This window comes from Zootoca vivipara, chromosome 12 (assembly GCF_965207765.1).
Source record: "Zootoca vivipara chromosome 12, rZooViv2.hap1.1, whole genome shotgun sequence".
Classification (NCBI taxonomy): domain Eukaryota; kingdom Metazoa; phylum Chordata; class Lepidosauria; order Squamata; family Lacertidae; genus Zootoca; species Zootoca vivipara.
Genome location: NC_142595.1, coordinates 48436904 through 48454288, shown reverse-complemented (window position 1 = coordinate 48454288; position 17385 = coordinate 48436904). Strand labels below are relative to the sequence as shown.

The 17385-nt window shown below is 51.7% G+C and overlaps 1 protein-coding gene across 2 annotated transcripts in view; it reads right to left on the bottom strand.

Moving 5' to 3' along the window:
- Positions 1 to 2801: 2801 nt before the first annotated feature.
- Positions 2802 to 17385, bottom strand: part of CPNE6 (copine 6) — a 35200-nt gene continuing 20616 nt past the window's right edge. The window contains exons 8-17 of one of the 2 annotated variants that reach the window (XM_035135031.3): positions 16837 to 16935; positions 15833 to 15919; positions 13370 to 13429; positions 12835 to 12968; positions 12705 to 12759; positions 12544 to 12595; positions 10466 to 10599; positions 9854 to 10087; positions 5248 to 5421; positions 2802 to 3959 (exon numbers count right to left, since the gene is read on the bottom strand). In XM_035135031.3, coding sequence (XP_034990922.3) covers positions 5299 to 5421; positions 9854 to 10087; positions 10466 to 10599; positions 12544 to 12595; positions 12705 to 12759; positions 12835 to 12968; positions 13370 to 13429; positions 15833 to 15919; positions 16837 to 16935 — 978 coding nt within the window. In that variant the 3' untranslated portion in view covers positions 2802 to 3959; positions 5248 to 5298. The remainder of the gene's footprint in view (positions 3960 to 5247; positions 5422 to 9853; positions 10088 to 10465; positions 10600 to 12543; positions 12596 to 12704; positions 12760 to 12834; positions 12969 to 13369; positions 13430 to 15832; positions 15920 to 16836; positions 16936 to 17385) is intronic. The other variant, XM_088656253.1, reaches the window with a different exon arrangement.

The window sequence follows — 17385 nt, the reverse complement described above, 5'->3', positions numbered from 1 at the left end:
CCTTGCCGTGCCCCTAAGTGCGTTGCTGCGGGTTATCTACCCCCCCACCCTACGTCAGCCCATGACCTATTTGGGCTCCTCCTCCCCCCACCTCCCACCCAGGGCTCCATTTGGGATAGTATTTAATGGGCTGTAGACCTGAGGCCTAGTATGTAAAATGGAGCCAAGGCCTCCTGTTTTACAGGATCTCGTGGCAGAGGCGGGGTTTGTGGGTGTGGTGTGTTGTTGTGGCTAATCCCTGTGACTGGCCCCATGTGTCCCGATCCATGATCTATTCAGTTTGTGGCCCCCCCCCATGACCGGTGTGGTAGTGTTGCTAAATGGTAAAGTAAAAACCACTTGCCACGCAGGGGCCTACATAATTCAAAGCCCGTGCTGTGTCCTGTGCCCCCCCCCCCAGGCAGGCCCCAACCTCCACTTGGCAATGTTGGTTTTTTGGTGGGGTTTTTTGGTGGGGTTAGTGGTGCTAAATGGTAAAGTAAAAACCCCTTGCCGTGCCCCCAAGTGCGTTGTTGTGGGTTCCCCCCCCCGGGCCTGTCAGGGGCCTACATTAAACAAAGGCGTAGTGGTGTGATAATGGCCGCCTTGGGGGTTTCAGTTGCTTGGTTGATGATGATGTCATTTGGTTTGTGGGTGTGGCTTAGATTTCACAGGAAGGGAGGGGGTGGAGGAGGGTATTACGCCACTTGAGGGCGCTGTTTGAGTCGGTGGAAAAGCAGGTCTGTATCTGCGCAGGTGTGTGATTTGAGGGATTTTTGCCCCCAACAACGCTCTGGGAGTAGCCTGGATCGTTGTGTCAAAATTTCAGGACGATCGGTCAAGTGGTTACGGAGAAAAGTGTCAAACGCAGTTTCACGATTTTTACATTTTTTTCTATATAGATGATTGTTCTTATTCTGTTCCCTTTATCCATATCCTGATAATGTCATTATGCCTCCTTGTTTTTAAAGCCTGTTGATTTTATCGGAATACTTTTCTTTTTTAAATCTCTTTTATGTGTGTGACATGAGAGAGTGCCTTTTCTACAGTGCCCCCAGATTGTGGAATTCCCCCTCAAGAGAGGTTAGGCTGGCTCCCTCTTTATCTGCTGGCCAGGATAAGACCTTCTTGTTCAGACATTGCCAGGGGGCAATTTTAGTAGTTGGAAGATCAAACAGTTCCTTAGAGATGCCCCCTTTCACCGCCCCCCTCCACCCCAGAATTGGGAACGATGAATCTGACAATTTCAGTCTCTTTCAATTTCTCGCTTTGCCCTTCTTGAGGCCTCCACCTCGGTTTGCAAAGTGTATTCTTGAAAAGTCCTCATCTTAGATGTGTGTTTGCATGCAATTGTCCATAACGCGTGTATTTTTGCAAAGCGATTTCCCTGAATGCATTGCATTTTCACTAGTACAGTGGTACCTTGGTTCTCGAACTTAATCCGTTCGACTCCCGAAATGGTTCAGAAACCAAGGCGCGGCTTCCGATTGGCTACAGGAGCTTCCTGCACTCAATTGGAAGCCGAGGAAGCTGCGTTGGGCGTTCGGCTTCCGAAAAACATTCGCAAACCAGAACACTCACTTCTGGGTTTGTGGCAATCGGAAGCCGATTTGTTCGACAACTGAGCCATTCGGGAACCAAGGTACCACTATAATACATTTTAACGCATCACTGGCCTGGCATATATGTGCATTTTTGCACACGTCGAAGAAACGCATTGCAAAATTCAGAGAAGTGCAAATGTCAAAAGATGGCTGTGTTTTGGTTCTCGGGTAGTATTGCAGAGCTATAGAATGGTGGGGTTGGAAGGGACCCCCCCTGCAAAATTATCTAGTCCAACCTCCTGCAGTGCACACCTAAAGAATTCCTGGCAGTCATCCATCCTCTGTTTAAAAACCTCCGAGGAGGGAGAGCCCACCACTTTTCTGAGGGGGTCCGTTCCACTGTCAATTGGCTCTTTCCACTGGAAAATTCTTTCTAATGTACAGTCGGAATCTCCTTTCATGGAATTTGAATCCGTTGGTTCAGGTCCTACCCCCTGGGGCAAGCATAGAGTGTGAAATAGATAGGTTCACCTTCAAATGTGAATATAATCCAATTTCTCTCCCCCACAATTCTATCCTAAGGAATCTCCCACCCAGCTTATTGTGGCCCCGGGCTATCACTGGGAGAGTTCTGCAGCCAACCTCCTCTCCATTTATCAGCATTGCGTGACTGCGCTCCAAACAGCCGGCTCCAGGAGCCGCATATGCGATCGGGCGCTCTGCATAAATAAGTAAAGGCAAGTGTTTTCCGGGTCCCTCACTTTGCAGAGAATCGCTGCTTATCAAGGGAGAAGCAAGTTAGCAAAGGAGGTTGCAGGAATCCGCCTCCTTGCCCCATTTCTGGACTTTTATGCAAGGGAACTTAGCATCTTCTAATGTACGCCGCATTGTGACTCTCGGGGGAGGAAATATGAAAAAGCAGGCATAAATTCTTTATGGCACACAGGAAACCGAGGCTCCAGAAGACACAGCGCTGGCTCAATGTTTACTTTCTTGCCATAGGCCTCAGCTCACCCCGGGCAAAGCACCCCTGTTGAATTTATGCCTGCCATGCCATTGTTCAAAGCCAGAGGGCAATTTCAGCAGCCGGGGCTCCAGCCTGACCTGTAAGTCGCTGTGTCATGGGTAACAGATTAGCCGTGCTTCCTTGTTTAGTGGTCTGGCAAAGGCACTCTGTGCATGCTCAGAGGCACCCTTAGCAAATTTCACGGCGTTGGCTGACTCCGGCCAAGAGGGAACCTGATCAGCAGTTTATAAAACAAGACGTGGTGCAAGAGAGAGTGAGAAAAGAGAGTTTTACTCCTGTGTCCTGCAACACAAGAACCCGGGATCTCATTAATTAATGCTAAGCCATTGTTGCTACCACTTAGCAGATTTATTTCCCCTATTTACAATCCCTGATGGTGCCTATAGGGTTCTCTCTCTCTCTCCCAGCCCCCCATCTCCCGTCTGGGTCCCGATCCCCATATGGTTTGCTTAGCTTAGCACATCTCCTCTGAGATCACTGCCTGCCTCCGGAACAAAGGCATGCGCTCTTGCCAAATGCCAGCAAGAAATGGGGATTGCCAACATTTGCTGGGAAATTTCGATAATCTCTCCACTAAATTAAACTTTTACTCTGTTTCCGTTTTATGTTGGTTTCCGGTGCATGCGTTATTTCGCAGAATCAGGGACCCCCCGAGGGTCATCTCATGTTTGAAGTTTTATTCTGTTTTTAGTGTTCTGTTGAGAGCCGCCCGGAACCCAAGCAAGATGAGCGGGGTATAAATATAATGATGATGATGATGATGATGATGATGATGCAGGAATCATGGCTAAGGAATTCCTGACAGATAACCTGTTTAAAGATCTCCAATGAAGGAGAGCCACTCTACCACCTTCAGAGGCAGCCCGTTCCACGTCCGTTCCCATCAGTGGCGGTGCTTTGAGTCAACTTTTTGCAAAAAGGAAAGAAAGCTGACTAATGATTCTAATCAATCAATCAAAAAAAAAGAACGTTCATCACCACTGCAAAAACAGGCACCGACTGTCTCCCGTTTTTCTAGACTTGCGCGAGAGATTAGAGGCGGAGAGAAGAAGAAGGAGGGGAGGGGGGAAAGAGCCCGGTTTTGGGGAGAGACAAGCTGTGTTCAAGAGAGCTGGTTTATTAAAGGAGATGGGAGTCACAGTCGCAGGCTTATCCGGGGTGAGGATCTGTGAGGGGGGGGACAGGAGGAAGATGGGGAACAGCTGGGAACATCTGGATGGAATGCGGTTCCCGCTGCCGTCCTGAGTCGTGGGTGGAAGCCCAAGGCCAGAGGCGAAGTGCGCGCTCTCTCTCTCTCTTTCTCTCTCTTTCTCTCTCTTCCCCACCAGAAGAGGCAGAGGGGAGGGGGGGAGGGCGCCTACAGGACCGAGGGCTGGAAGACGAAGGTGTGGGGGAAGAGAAACAGGCACCTGCACAGAGAAAGGGGGGGGGAGGAGGAGGAAAGGAGAGAATCTGTGATCCCAGGTGAGCGCATGTCTGTGCGCATGTCTCGAAAAAGGGGGCCCATGTTATAGCCACCCCTTCCAGGTTTCATGGAGTCTTCAGCTGGAGGGGTGGGGGACATACAGTAGGCCCCCTTTTCCATGGGTGCCCTCCTGCCTGTGGACACCATTTTACACCCACCCATCTCTAGAACTCGCCTCACGTCTAGCGTTCCAGCCCTCCGCCAACTGATAGCGGTCCCCAATTCAAAGGCAGCCATCTTGGGACGTACCTGCCATATTGCCACCGCCTCCCCCAAGACCCTCTGGTTTGGGTGGATCAGGTTAATATCCCACCCTTCCTCGAAGGAGAGCCAGTGCGGCATAACGGATCGAGTAACGGGTTCAAATCTCCCCTCAGCCGCAATGCTCACTGGGTGTGGCCTGGGGTCAGTCACCATCTCTTTAGCCTGGCCTACCTCACAGGGTTGTTGTGGGGATGAAATGGGGAGGAGGAAAACTATGTGCATTACCTTGAGATCCTTGGAAGAGATCATAAAAGGTAAAGGTAAAGGGACCCCTGACCATTAGGTCCAGTCGTGACCGACTCTGGGGTTGCGTGCTCATCTCGCATTATTGGCCGAGGGAGCTGGCGTATAGCTTCCAGGTCATGTGGCCAGCATGACAAAGCTGCTTCTGGCGAACCAAAGCAGCACACGGAAACGCTGTTTACCTTCCCGCTGTAGCGGTTCCTATTTATCTACTTGCATTTTGATGTGCTTTCAAACTGCTAGGTTGGCAGGAGCTGGGACCGAGCAACGGGAGCTCACCCCGTCACAGGGATTCAAACCGCTGACCTACTTATCAGCAAGCCCTAGGCTCAGTGGTTTAACCCACAGCGCCACCTGGGTCCCTGGAAGAGATCATATAAATGTTATAAATGAAATAAATGAACTCCGGTAGTTACTGCCTCGTTCTCCACTCACTACAACCCTGCGAGGTAGTGCTCCTGGCTACAGGGGAGGATTTGAACCCAGGACCACCACCACCACCACCACCCCTGCTTGTTGAAATTCAAGCGCTTGGGCTCGCCTCCGTCCCATTTTGCCGTTTCACCGAATCTCATCTCTCAGCCCATCTGTGGATCAAAGCTTCCGCCACAGTCTTCTTCCTCCTGCCAACACCCTCCCACTCTCCCGTCAATCTCCATCTTTTCCATGTCTCTGTTTTCTCCATCTGCTTCCTGCCCCCGCCCACCCCCTTTTGTGAAACTCACATTAAGGTGCTGGACAGACCAGGCCCATGGGGGGAAAGGTGCGCGTGGGTCTCACTGGGGCTGAGGGGAGGAGGACCTCTGTGTCGCAGGGGCGATGCCTTTGCTGCCATAGTATTCCACCACCTGTTTGGGGACCTCAGCCAGGACACACTTGGCCAGAGCGTTGGGTGGAGCCTAGACAAGGGGAAAAAAATATGTGGGGGATATTTAAAAATGCAGTCAAACCAACAATTTGCACCTTGCTAGACAGGCACACGACAGAGGCTGAAGCTCACAGAGTTTTCCTGCAAGTTTGCTACAGAGAACTCTGCGAGAGACACTCCCACTGGGCATGGCTATATATTTTCTCTCATCCTCTCTTTTTCGCTCTTTAAAAAGCAGAGACATCACCTTGCCTACAAAGGTCCGTATAGTTAAAGCTATGGTTTCCCCAGTAGTGATGTATGGAAGTGAGAGCTGGACCATAAAGAAGGCTGGTCGCCAAAGAATTGATGCTTTTGAATTATGGTGCTGGAGGAGACTCTTGAGAGTCCCATGGACTGCAAGAAGATCAAACCTCTCCATTCTGAAGGAAATCAACCCTGGGTGCTCACTGGAAGGACAGATCGTGAAGCTGAGGCTCCAATACTTTGGCCACCTCATGAGAAGAGAAGAATCCTTGGAAAAGACCCTGATGTTGGGAAAGATGGAGGGCACTAGGAGAAGGGGACGACAGAGGACGAGATGGTTGGACAGTGTTCTCAAAGAAACTAACATGAGTTTGGCCAAACTGCGGGAGGCAGTGGAAGACAGGAGTGCCTGGCGTGCTATGGTCCATGGGGTCACGAAGAGTCGGACACGAATAAACGACTAAACAACAACAACAACAACTCTTTTTCGCCTCTTCACCCCCCAAGCCAGAAATGAGAGAACATCAGCTACGTCCGAGCTTCACCCTTTTAAGCTAGACCTAAGGATGTCTTTGTAACCAAATCTCCATTTTAAGCCACCTGCGTCTGTTACTCGTCAACAAGCATTCCGAGTGAGTAAATGTCATTTTTACCTTTTGCAAAGTTGCCTCTGCGATTATTGTTTAAAGGGGGAGAAAAGGGGGAAATACCAGGAGAATCCCGTCTGCCTTAAAGCATCCGGGATTGTTAAACTAAAAAGCCAAAGACTAGCCTGTCTAAGCTTCTCTTTAAGCTGCAAAGGGATTCACTCTGGTTTCTTTTTTTTTGGAAGGGATTACAAATTTGGTAGATCGGGGAAATGCTGTGGATGTAGTGTATCTTGATTTCGGTAAGGCTTTTGAGAAAGCCTCCCATGATTCTATGAACCAGGGGCGTACCCGGGATCAAAACTGGGGGGGGGGGCAAGAGAGGGGAAGAGAGAGGGAGGGAGGGTAGGAAGAGAGAGAAGGGAGGAAGGAGGGAGGGAGGGAAGGAAGGGAGGGAGGGAGGGGTGAGAGAGAGAAGGAAGGAAAGAAAGAAAGGAAGGAAGGAAGGAAGGAAGGAAGGAAGGAAGGAAGGAAGGAAGGAAGGAAGGAAGGAAGGAAGGAAGGAAGGAGAGAAAGGAAGAAAGGAAGAAAGGAAGAATGGAAGAATGGAAGAATGGAAGAAAGGAAGAAAGGAAGGAAGAAAGAAAGAAAGAAAGAAAGAAAGAAAGAAAGAAAGAAAGAAAGAGGGGGGAAGGAAGGATGGAAGGATGGATGGAGCTCCCGTCCGTCCGCCCCCCCCAGCTCAGGCTGCTCCTCCCCCCTCCCATGTTCCTGTCACTGGCTGCAGCCACGGAGGGGGCAAAAACAGCCCATTTTTCATAACCCGCAGCGACTTTTCCCCTTCAGTTTTCGGAGGGAAAAAGTGTGGGTTATGGTCCGTAAAATACGGTATTTTTTATTTATTTTTGCTTCTGGGGGGCAGCTCCCCCCCTGCCTCTCGCTGGGTACGCCCATGCTATGAACTTGAAAACGTGATGAAGGGAGGAAAATCTCTAATAAATATCATAGAAACTAGCCCAGGCTTCCTCAACCTCGGCCCTCCAGATGTTTTGAGACTACAGTTCCCATCATTCCTGACCACTGGTCCTGCTAGCCAGGGATCATGGGAGTTGTAGGCCAAAAACATCTGGAGGGCCGAGGTTGAGGAAGCCTGATCTAGTCCAACCCCCTGAAATGCAGGAAACCGTTCATGAGAGTTGGCCATCCAACCTCTGCTTAAAAGTTAAGTCCACCACCTCTCAAGGGAGACCGTTCCACTGTCAAACAGAAAGTTCTTCCTTCTCTCAGAAAGTTCTTCCTGATGTTTATTCGGAATTTCCTTTCCTGCCCTCCGGAGCAGTAGAAAACAAGCTTGCTCTATCTTCCATGTGAAAGCCCTTGAGATACTTGAAGATGGCCATTGTATCTCCTCTCAGTCTCCCCTTCTCCAGGCTAAATAGATATACTCTCCTAGCCTCTATTTGCATCCCAACAGAAGGGGCGCAAAAACTATGTTTGAATACTGGGGGTGCGCAGGAGGGGGGAGGGGAGCAGATGATGTATCTACAGCCCGAATGATAGACAGTGGCTGTCACAAGCATTCCGTTTGGGAAGGCTTTTTCAGAGTCTGCAAGCGGAATGCGTTTGCTCGATGGCTCTTGATGGCTGGTGGTTACTAGCTGTTGACCGGACCCTGCCTGCTTAGCTGGGGGATGAAGGAAACAGTTCAGGAGAAGACTCAGATGTGGACAGCACCGGAGAGTGGATTTGTTTTTGCAGGCTTTCTGGGTGCTTCAAATCCTGTTGATTTTGGAGGATACAAGGCATAGCTGAACTATGGAACTCACTTCCGCAGGTGGCAATGACGGCCACCAGCCTGGGTGGCTTTAAAAGAAGGATTAGCCAAATACACCAAGAGGGCAACTAGCCACAATGGCTATGCTCTGTCTCCACAGTCGGGGCAGCAATGCTTCTGAATACCAGTTGCTGGAAACTGGGGGAAAGGAGAGGGCTCTTGTGCTCAGGTCCTGCTCGCGGGTTTGCCACAGGCATCCAGTTGGCCACTGTGAGAACAGGATGCTGGCCTAGATGGGCCACTGGCCTGATCCAGCAGGCGTTTCTTTGTTCCTGGGACTGGGGCCACACCAAGCGACTGGGGGTGCACTCAATAACTAGGAGTAACTGAATGCCTCTTTCAAAGCTATCTAGGTTGGTGGCCGTCACTGCCTCTTGTGGCAGCGAGTTCCATAGTATAATGGTCAAAGGCCTGGAAACGATGCCTTATGAGGAACGGCTTAGGGAGCTGGGTAGGATTAGCCTGGAGAAGAGAAGGTTAAGGGGTGATATGATAGCCATGTTCAAATACATGAAAGGATGTCATATAGAGGAGGGAGAAAGGTTGTTTTCTGCTGCTCCAGAGAAGCGGACACGGAGCAATGGATTCAAGCTGCAAGAAAGAAGATTCCACCTAAACATTAGGAAGAACTTCCTGACAGTAAGAGCTGTTCGGCAGTGGAATTTGCTACCAAGGAGTGTGGTGGCGTCTCCTTCTTTGGAGGTCTTTAAGCAGAGGCTTGACAGGCATATGTCAAGAATGCTTTGATGGTGTTTCCTGCTTGGCAGGGGGTTGGACTGGATGGCCCTTGTGGTCTCTTCCAACTCTATGATTCTATGATACTATAACCATGCAAAGCAGGACCTCCTTTTATATCTGCATCCTGAAGTCTCCAGGGAGGCTCTGTTGTAAACAAAATCTGCCCTTATTCCCTTATGGTCTAACACAAGAGCCCTTACAGAGTCCTCTGTAGGTTCTCCATCGGTAGGAGAAAATAACAGAGGCCAACCAGAGAATACTGAGAAGCAAAGCAGCTAGTAAGCCTGATCTTTATTGAACTGTTGCAACAGGGTGCTCCCCTCCCAGGCAGGAGAAAGGAGGAGGACCCAGAACAAAGGTGTGCCTGCCCTTATATAGACATTTTGAAATTCCCTGCCCTGGAGCTCAAGACCACCCCTCTATACATTATACATACATCATACATACATCACAGAAGGGGTGTAGCCCAAGACCACCCCCCAGATACATCATGCCTACATCACAGAAAAGGCGGTCTACAACATAAATTTGAATGTGGTTGTTTTTCCTGTTGCCAGGTTATCTGATAGTGCCTTATCTAATTGCCTTTCCTGGCCATTCCTTTGAGATGATAATTACTGTACTTAATTCCTGAGACAATGGGAAGGATCCCTCACCCCCTTCCTCCTTGCAGAGAAACACTTGGTCAAAATGGTTTCCGGACTGTCTTCCTGTACTGTCTTCAGTCTTTGATTTATATATTTATGTAAATGTTTGCATTGTACATTTAGGAACATTTATTATATATCTAAGACCTTACACCACTACTCATAACTATCCCAGGCCGCCCATTTCTTCTATCAGATCAAAATGACCTGAGAACAATACAAGTTGCCAGATTCATCGAGGGTGCAATGAGACTAAGGGCTATCTTTTAAACGATAATCACAGTCATATGACTGATCCTTTTATCCATGTTGTTTTTAATTGTATACTGCGTGTATTCTGTTGTTATGGCTGTCAGCTATGCAAATGAAGCTTATTGAAAGACCTTAAAATTCTTATAACAGCTCCCTCACCTTCTTGAATTCACGGAGCGGCACAAACTGGACGATGTCGCGGACGGCCCGGCCCTCGTCGGACTCCAGCATCCCGCGGTCGCCATTGAGCTCTCGCATGTCGGAGAAATCAGCGTTTCCAATGCCCACGATGATGATGGAGAGGGGAAGACGGGAGGCCCGGACTACGGCGTCACACGCCTCGGGCATGTCGCTCACCACGCCGTCTGTCAGAATCAGCAGCACACGGTACTTCTGCGGAGAGGGTCAAGGTCAAGGTCAAGGACCCCTGGACGGTTAAGTCCGGTCAAAGGTGACTATAGCACCTGTGTGGCCAGCAGGACTAAACCGCTTCTGGCGCAACAGAACACCATGACGGAAGCCAGAGTGCATGGAAACGCCGTTTACCTTCCCACCGGAGCGGTACCTATTTATCTACTTGCACTGGCGTGCTTTCGAACTGTTGGGTTGGCAGGAGCTGGGACAGAGCAACGGGAGCTCACCCCGTCACGGGGATTCAAACCGTTGACCTTCCAATCGGCAAGCCCAAGAGGCTCGGTGGTTTAGACCACAGTGCCACCCACATCCAAATATTCCTGCCCAAATGCCCCCGCGGAGGGCATCCTCACGTACCGTTGGCAGCCCTGTTTTCTCCTCCTCAGCTGCAGGAGCCGCCACCTTGTTGATGATGGGGGCGACGTTGGTTGGGCCATAGAGCTGGATCTGGGGCAGGCAGCGTTTGTAGGCCTCAATCACGCCGGCGATCCCTGTGGGGGATGAATGAAGGACAGAAAATGAAGGCGCTCGGGTGACAGAAATGCTTCTATACTACGAATGTGAGAACAGCCTGCTGGATCAAGTCAACACCCACCTAGTCCAGAATCCTGTTCTCATAGTGGCCAGTGTTCAAAATTAACCAGGCACCAGGCGCATTATGCGCTTGGTGCAGGTCCCAGACCCTCCGAGTGTCCCTATTTTCCAAGGAGAGTCTGGATTTACAGAAGCTGTCCCGGTTTCTGATTTGATCGCAGAATGTCCCGCTTTTCCTTATGACATCCCTAGTTTCATCGGTGAAAATTATATGCAGTTATCTGACCCCCCTTGCCAAGGAGATAAGTAACTATACAACCTTTAGAAGATGCCTGAAGGCAGCTCTGTAGAGGGAAGTTTCTTTTAATGTTTAATTATGTTATATATATATATATATTGGAAGCCGCCCAGAGTGGCTGGGGCAACCGAGTCAGATGGGTGGGTGTCAGACTGGAAAAGGATGGCCTATCCTCACCCAAGTCTTTGCAACCAGGGCCGGAGCATCCATGTAGGCAAGGCCGTCGCCTAGGGCGCTGAAATGGAGGGGGCGCCACCCCCGCTGCCCGGCACTCTGCATGCACTCAGGGCCCCTCACCGTCGCTCGGCGGAGGGCAGGGCCGGAGCAAGTGAGCGGGCCGCCCAGCCCGTCCGACGAGCAGCAGCATGTGCTTCCCGCCTCAAGCCGCTTAAAGAGCCGCCGCGGTGTGCCCAATCAGTCAGCGCCCTGGCTGGGCTGCTGCTGCCACCGCCAAGCTGGCTGCCAGGATGCAGCTCCCGCCAGCCCCGTACCCTTTGCTCTTCCCCATGCTGCTGTTGCTGCTACTGGCGGGAGAGCCCTGGGCACGCTGGGCGTCGAGCCGCGCCACCACCTGCTGCTCGCAGCAGCCACCCCAGCAGCAACGCCTCAGCGGGTGAGAGCTGCAGCGCAAGACCCTGGCCCTGCTGGGCCTGCCGGGCAGACCCCAGCCCCGGACGCCACCCGCCCCGACGGGCACCAAAGCCCACCGTCCGGCAGCAGCAGCAGCAGCGGCAGCCACCTTCGGCTGCGCCGTTCTCTTCATGCTTGACGGGGATGACGAGGGCAGCCCCTGGACGCCGAGCTGGGAGCCGGGCTGCCCAAAGCACTTTCCATCCCCCCACCCCACAGTGAGCCCGGGAGAAGGGAGAAGGGAGAAGGGAGAAGGGAGAAGGGAGAAGGGAGAAGCTAGATGCGGTGGCCCCTGCGAGAGGTGGTGACAGGATCAGCGCTCCTTTCAGGGCACTCATCCTGCTGCCGCCTCTTGCAAGAGCAGGCTTCCTCCCCCCCCCTTTTTCTCTCTCCCTTCTTTCTCTCTCTCTCTCTTACCCACCCCCTCCCTTCCTCCCTCCCTCCCTTCCTTCCCTCTCTCTTCCCTCCCTCCCTCTTTCCCTCTCACCCCCTCCTCCCTCCCTCCCTCCTGCCCTTACACTCTCTCTCTCTCTCTCTCTTTCGCTCTCACCCCCTGGGGGGTGGGCGCCAGAAGATGATTTGCCTAGGGCGCAAAAAACCCTAGCACCGGCCCTGTTTGCAACAGAGGCTCTGTACACATGCTATGTTTAAAAGACTCCCCACAAAGGACCCTGGGAACTGTAGTTTGTTAAGGGTGCTGGGATCTGTAGCTACGTAAGGGAAATTTGTAGAGGATGCGATTTAAATGTGTGGTGTGTACACAGTTCATGTCAGGACCGCATCCCTGTTTTATTTCTTTTTTCTTTTATTTCCTCTAGAGCTTTCTTCCTCTCCAGTGTCATTCTATTCCTTCACACACCCCGATCCCTCCAAAGTCCCAGGTTTTCAATCTCAACTTCTGCCCCCAAATAATCCCCCTGTTGAGAAAGGCTATAAATTATCCGCCTTTCCTAAACGCATCTGAGCTCCGTACTTTCACATTCCGGGTTGTCCGGCTCAAAGTTGATGGCGAAATCGTGAGACACCTAGAAAAGGACAAAGAAGGAGGAAAAGGTCGCCGAGCGAGAACAGAAGAGGGTGGGTGACTCACCGCCAGCCCCGTCTAATCTGATCCCAGAATCCCCCGGGGTTTACCTCAAAGTCTGGAGGAATCCGTGCGCCGAAGCCAAACGCCGGGAACTGCTTGTCGCTGGAAGAGAAAAATCTGGGTCACCGAGGAACAAACGCCACACCTTCCTGCCCGCGTGCAGAGCGCAAACAGTACCTGTCGTAGTCCTGGCAGATCTCGCCCACAGAGGACAAGGTCTTCAGGTATTCGTTGGGCTCCTTGGGGTTGATGAAGTGCAGGGAGTGTTCGCTCCGGGGGTCTCCGTTGGAGGCTGTGAAGTCAATGGCCACCTGGGCAAGCGAGAAAGCAGAGCGGGGGGGGGCACTGGGGTTAAGGTGTCCTCTTGACAGCATCCAGGGTCGCACCCCCGTTTTGCCAACGAGCTCGCCGGGCGAGCTCCCTAACTTGCAATTCCCCTCGCGTTACTTGGTTGGAGAACAGCGCCCCCAAAATCCGGAGAAGTGCAAAGAGTGCAACGTTGTCGATTGGTGCAGCTCGGCTGCCGTGTGAATGGACACACAGGCCCTGCACTCTGGTGAACATTGTGCACGAGGATACACACACTGCACAATCATGGAATGTAACTTGGGAAGGAATGCGCCTTACACCAAGGTAGACCTTCCCGGAGGTGTCCAACCCCCCCCCCCCAGCCCTCCTGAGATCTTCTGCCCAGTAATTCTCTTTTTCTTACCGTGAAGGAAATTTGTAAACCACCCATGATGTAATCCAGGAAGGTGTGAACTTTCTCCATCTGCAAAGGGAAAAGGGGGGGAAAGGAAGACTGTCAGTCATTTTCAAATTCCCCCAATCTCATTTCTGGTGGCTCCCCTCTCACACCCCTGAGGTTTGGTCAGCCTTCACTAGGCACTCAGTGTGGCAGATCCCACCCTGTGGAACTCCCTGCTAGTAGACGTTTTGCAGGAACTATCCTTGCCTTCTTTCAGGCGTCTTCTGAAAAATATATTGTTTAGATGGGAGTGGCGGAACCCCAAAGGACTAGCTCCCTTGCCCTGCCGGATGGGGCAATCCCCGGTTCTGCGTTGTGGCTCCAGCAGCCGCCCACCCAAACAATAACTAGCAACTTGACTCATCTGTTCCTGAAAACAGAACCAAGGTTTTAGGAAGAAGGCAAGGTTTGCAATTGCTGAGGTTCTCAAGAGCATCACCCAAGGCTTGAATCGCTTTGCACTAATTGAGCGCTTCCCGGCTTAAGAACTTCAAAGGCAATTGCCTGGTTTTGGGAGCGGGTTGTTTTCGAATGCTCAGTATTCCCTAGACCAGCGTTTCTCAACCGCTGTTCCGCGGCACACTAGTGTGCCGCGAGACGCTGGCTGGTGTGCCGCGACGTGCCGCGGCGAGAAGGGCGATTTGCTGCCTTGTCACATGCCTAGTCACGTGCCGCGACGAGAAGGCGGCCGGGGGACTTCCGGGTTGCCGTGGACCGCTCCAGACGCTCCCTGACGAAGCTCCGGGGAGCGCTACTCTTTGCGGGGTGAAAACGGGCGGTTTTGAGGCTTCAAACCCCCGAGTGAGGAACAGGGGGGACTCCCTGCCTAAAGAGGGGTTGCAGGGCGTTGGAGGGGTTCCCGCAACGGACTGCGAGGTCCAGAAGGGGATCACAGACGCCGGCTGCAGCTCTCTCCCTCCCGCACTGAGAAAGCCTGGCTGCTGAAGCGCACAAGCGGCAAAACCTTCGAAATAAGAAAGAACCGCAACCTGCATAAAAGGTTGGTGCAACTCTACCCTACTGCAACTCTTCAGAATTAAAGAGACTATGTGTATCTGTAGAAGTGCAAAGAGATTAAAAAAAAAGAGATACTTGAAAGGCATTCAGAAAGATACTTTTAAGAGGCGCTTAAAAGAAACATTCCAAACAGACTGAGAGAGGGCAGAAGGGAGCCTTGCTTGCCTTGGAAAGAGATTGCAAACAGCGGAGGAGTTTTAAGAAATAAAAATAAAGAGGGGGTCAACTCTGATGTATTTAGATAACTGCAATATAGGCACAGAGTTAAATTTTTTAACTTTTTTAATGGTGGTGTGCCTCGTGATTTTTTTCATGGAACAAGTGTGCCTTTGCCCAAAAACGGTTGAAAAACACTGCCCTAGACATCCTCCGCATGCGAAAATTGGTTGAGCGGAGGCGACCAAGAGTGGGTCCGACGGTCAAGAAGGTGGTTTCTGCATGTCTTGTAGAGGGAAGTTACAGGTAAGTAGCCGTGTTGGTCTGCCATAGTCGAAACAAAATAAAAAAAATTCATTCCAGTAGCACCTTAGAGACCAACTAAGTTTGTTATGGGACCCAGGTGGCGCTGTGGTTAAACCACTGAGCCTAGGGCTTGCTGATCAGAAGGTTGGCGGTTCGAATCCCTGTGACAGGGTGAGCTCCCGTTGCTTGGACCCAGCTCCTGCCAACCTAGCAGTTCAAAAGCACGTCAAAATGCAAGTAGATAAATAGGAACCACTACAGCGGGAAGGTAAACGGCGTTTCCATGTGCTGCTCTGGTTTGCCAGAAGCGGCTTTGTCATGCTGGCCACATGACCTGGAAGCTATACACCGGCTCCCTCGACCAATAATGCGAGATGAGCCGCAACCCCAGAGTCGGTCACGACTGGACCTAATGGTCAGGGGTCCCTTTACCTTTACCTTTACGAAAGCTCATACCAATAACAAACTTAGTTGGTCTCTAAGGTGCTACTGGAAGGATTTTTTTTTTATTTTGTAGAGGGAAGTGAGAGGCAGATGGGGCTCGCCCACCTGGGAAGGGAACCCATCTAGGAGAAGGAAAACTCTGGTCCTAAACCTCCACTGTCTTGTGGGATATCTTCAGATGAAAGGGCTAAGGAGTAAACCCTACTCAGATCCGGAGTGGAGTCCTAAGGGGGTTGGATGGCTCCTTGTACGCCTCATTCCGACAACTGGTGCCAAACGTCTTGCTCTGCTTTCCTTTGGACCATTTGGGTAGCCCAGACCTCCAGACACACTGCCCAGGCTTGTGCCCTAAGGAGGTCACTTCATTGCTGCCAACGCAGCCTTTTGACTTCACCCCCAGAGGCGCACTCCATTGTCTCTCGAGACAGACAGACAGACTGCAACAACAATTCCCTAGATTGTCTGTGCGATACGATAATGACGAGCTCTGGACTGCCGACTTACCTTGCACTGAGCGAGGAGGATATACCCGGAGTTCTTGTAATGCTTTTTCTTCTCTTGATATTTATGGTTAATACATTCCCATTTCACCTGCCGGGAGAGAAGGATACAGGGTTCTCTGAGCACCACGTGACGATACAGACCACCGGAGTCAAAGGAGAGCCTTGCTGGATCCGTCCAGGGGCTCACAGAGGCCACCACTCTGCTCCTCGAGCTGGCGAAGCAGGCAGAATAATAGAATCATTGAGTTGTAATGCAGGAATCCTGCGCACAGGTGGGCTCGAACCACCAGCTTTCTGGTTAACAGCCAGAAGCATTGACCCATTGTGCCAAAGGAGAGGACAGATGCTTCCGGAGCGCTCCCAACCCGGGCACCTGGGCCGGAGCAGGAAAACTCCTCTGCCCAAGCACTGCAGATGTGCTTGCCAGAGGCGGCCGGGGCCAGGGGCAGAGGGGGCGGGGCCAGAAGAAAAGGGGCGGAGCAACCGGTGCGACTCTGGCCTTTGCACAGTAATATCCCAGCCATGCAGAAGGCAGATGTTTGCGCACGTACGCACCAACCAGCCAACCAGTCCCTCTCCTCCAAACCACGGTTTTGATCAACCTCTGTCGTGTCCCTTTGCATCGTTCCCTCCCCCCAAAAATACACGCTTCTCAGGAGTATTGGGGGCAAGGAGAAAAGGAAAGATTCCTACAATCGAGAATTCCTGGATTCCGGCATTCACCAGTGCAGGTGTTAGACTTCAAGGCTTAAACCCAGAGTTGGCTGGCCTTCTTGGGGTGGGGGACCCCATTCAGCCACAGCTCATCTGCCGCATATCAGCAGTGGGTGTGCCCCAAAGTGGGCGTGGCCTCCCTCTCACACAGGACACGCCCCCTCCCACAACTAAGGGGCCGTCACTGAGTTCCGTTTTCATGCGAGGCCTGTCCTTGCTCTTCTCCGCTTTCCTGGCTGCCCCACACTGGCCACACCCCAGGGAATCCCGGCCACCGACTCTTCAAACTACCTCATCCCCCGAGGAAGCCTGAAGCATCTCATGGAAGGTGGTGCTGAACTCGCCGATGTAGTCGTGCTTTCCGCTGGAGTCGTGGTCGTAGATGATGCACTAGGAGGAGAGGAGGAGAAAGCAGGTGAGAGGCTGGAAATGGGAGCCAGGCACCCTGGGGGTACCTGCTCCTGAAGTATGTCTACCCCCCACCAAAAAAATAAAATGCAACAAACAAGTTCAAGTCCCATCAGTATTGTGGGAAATCCTGATGAGAGACCCAGAATGATTGAAACTGCCTGTTCTGATTGCCTGTGGCTTCTAATCCCAGAAGAAAAGGCTTCCGCATAGTCCAGGGGTAGGCAACCTAAAGCCCATGGGCCGGATGCGGCCCAATCGCCTTCTCAGTCCGGCCCGTGGACCGTCCAGGAATCAGCATGTTTTTACATTAGTAGAATGTGTCCTTTTATTTAAAATGCATCTCTGGGTTATTTGTGGGGCATAGGAATTCGTTCATTACCCCCCCCCCAAAAAAATATAGTTCGGCCCACCACATGGTCTGAGGGACGG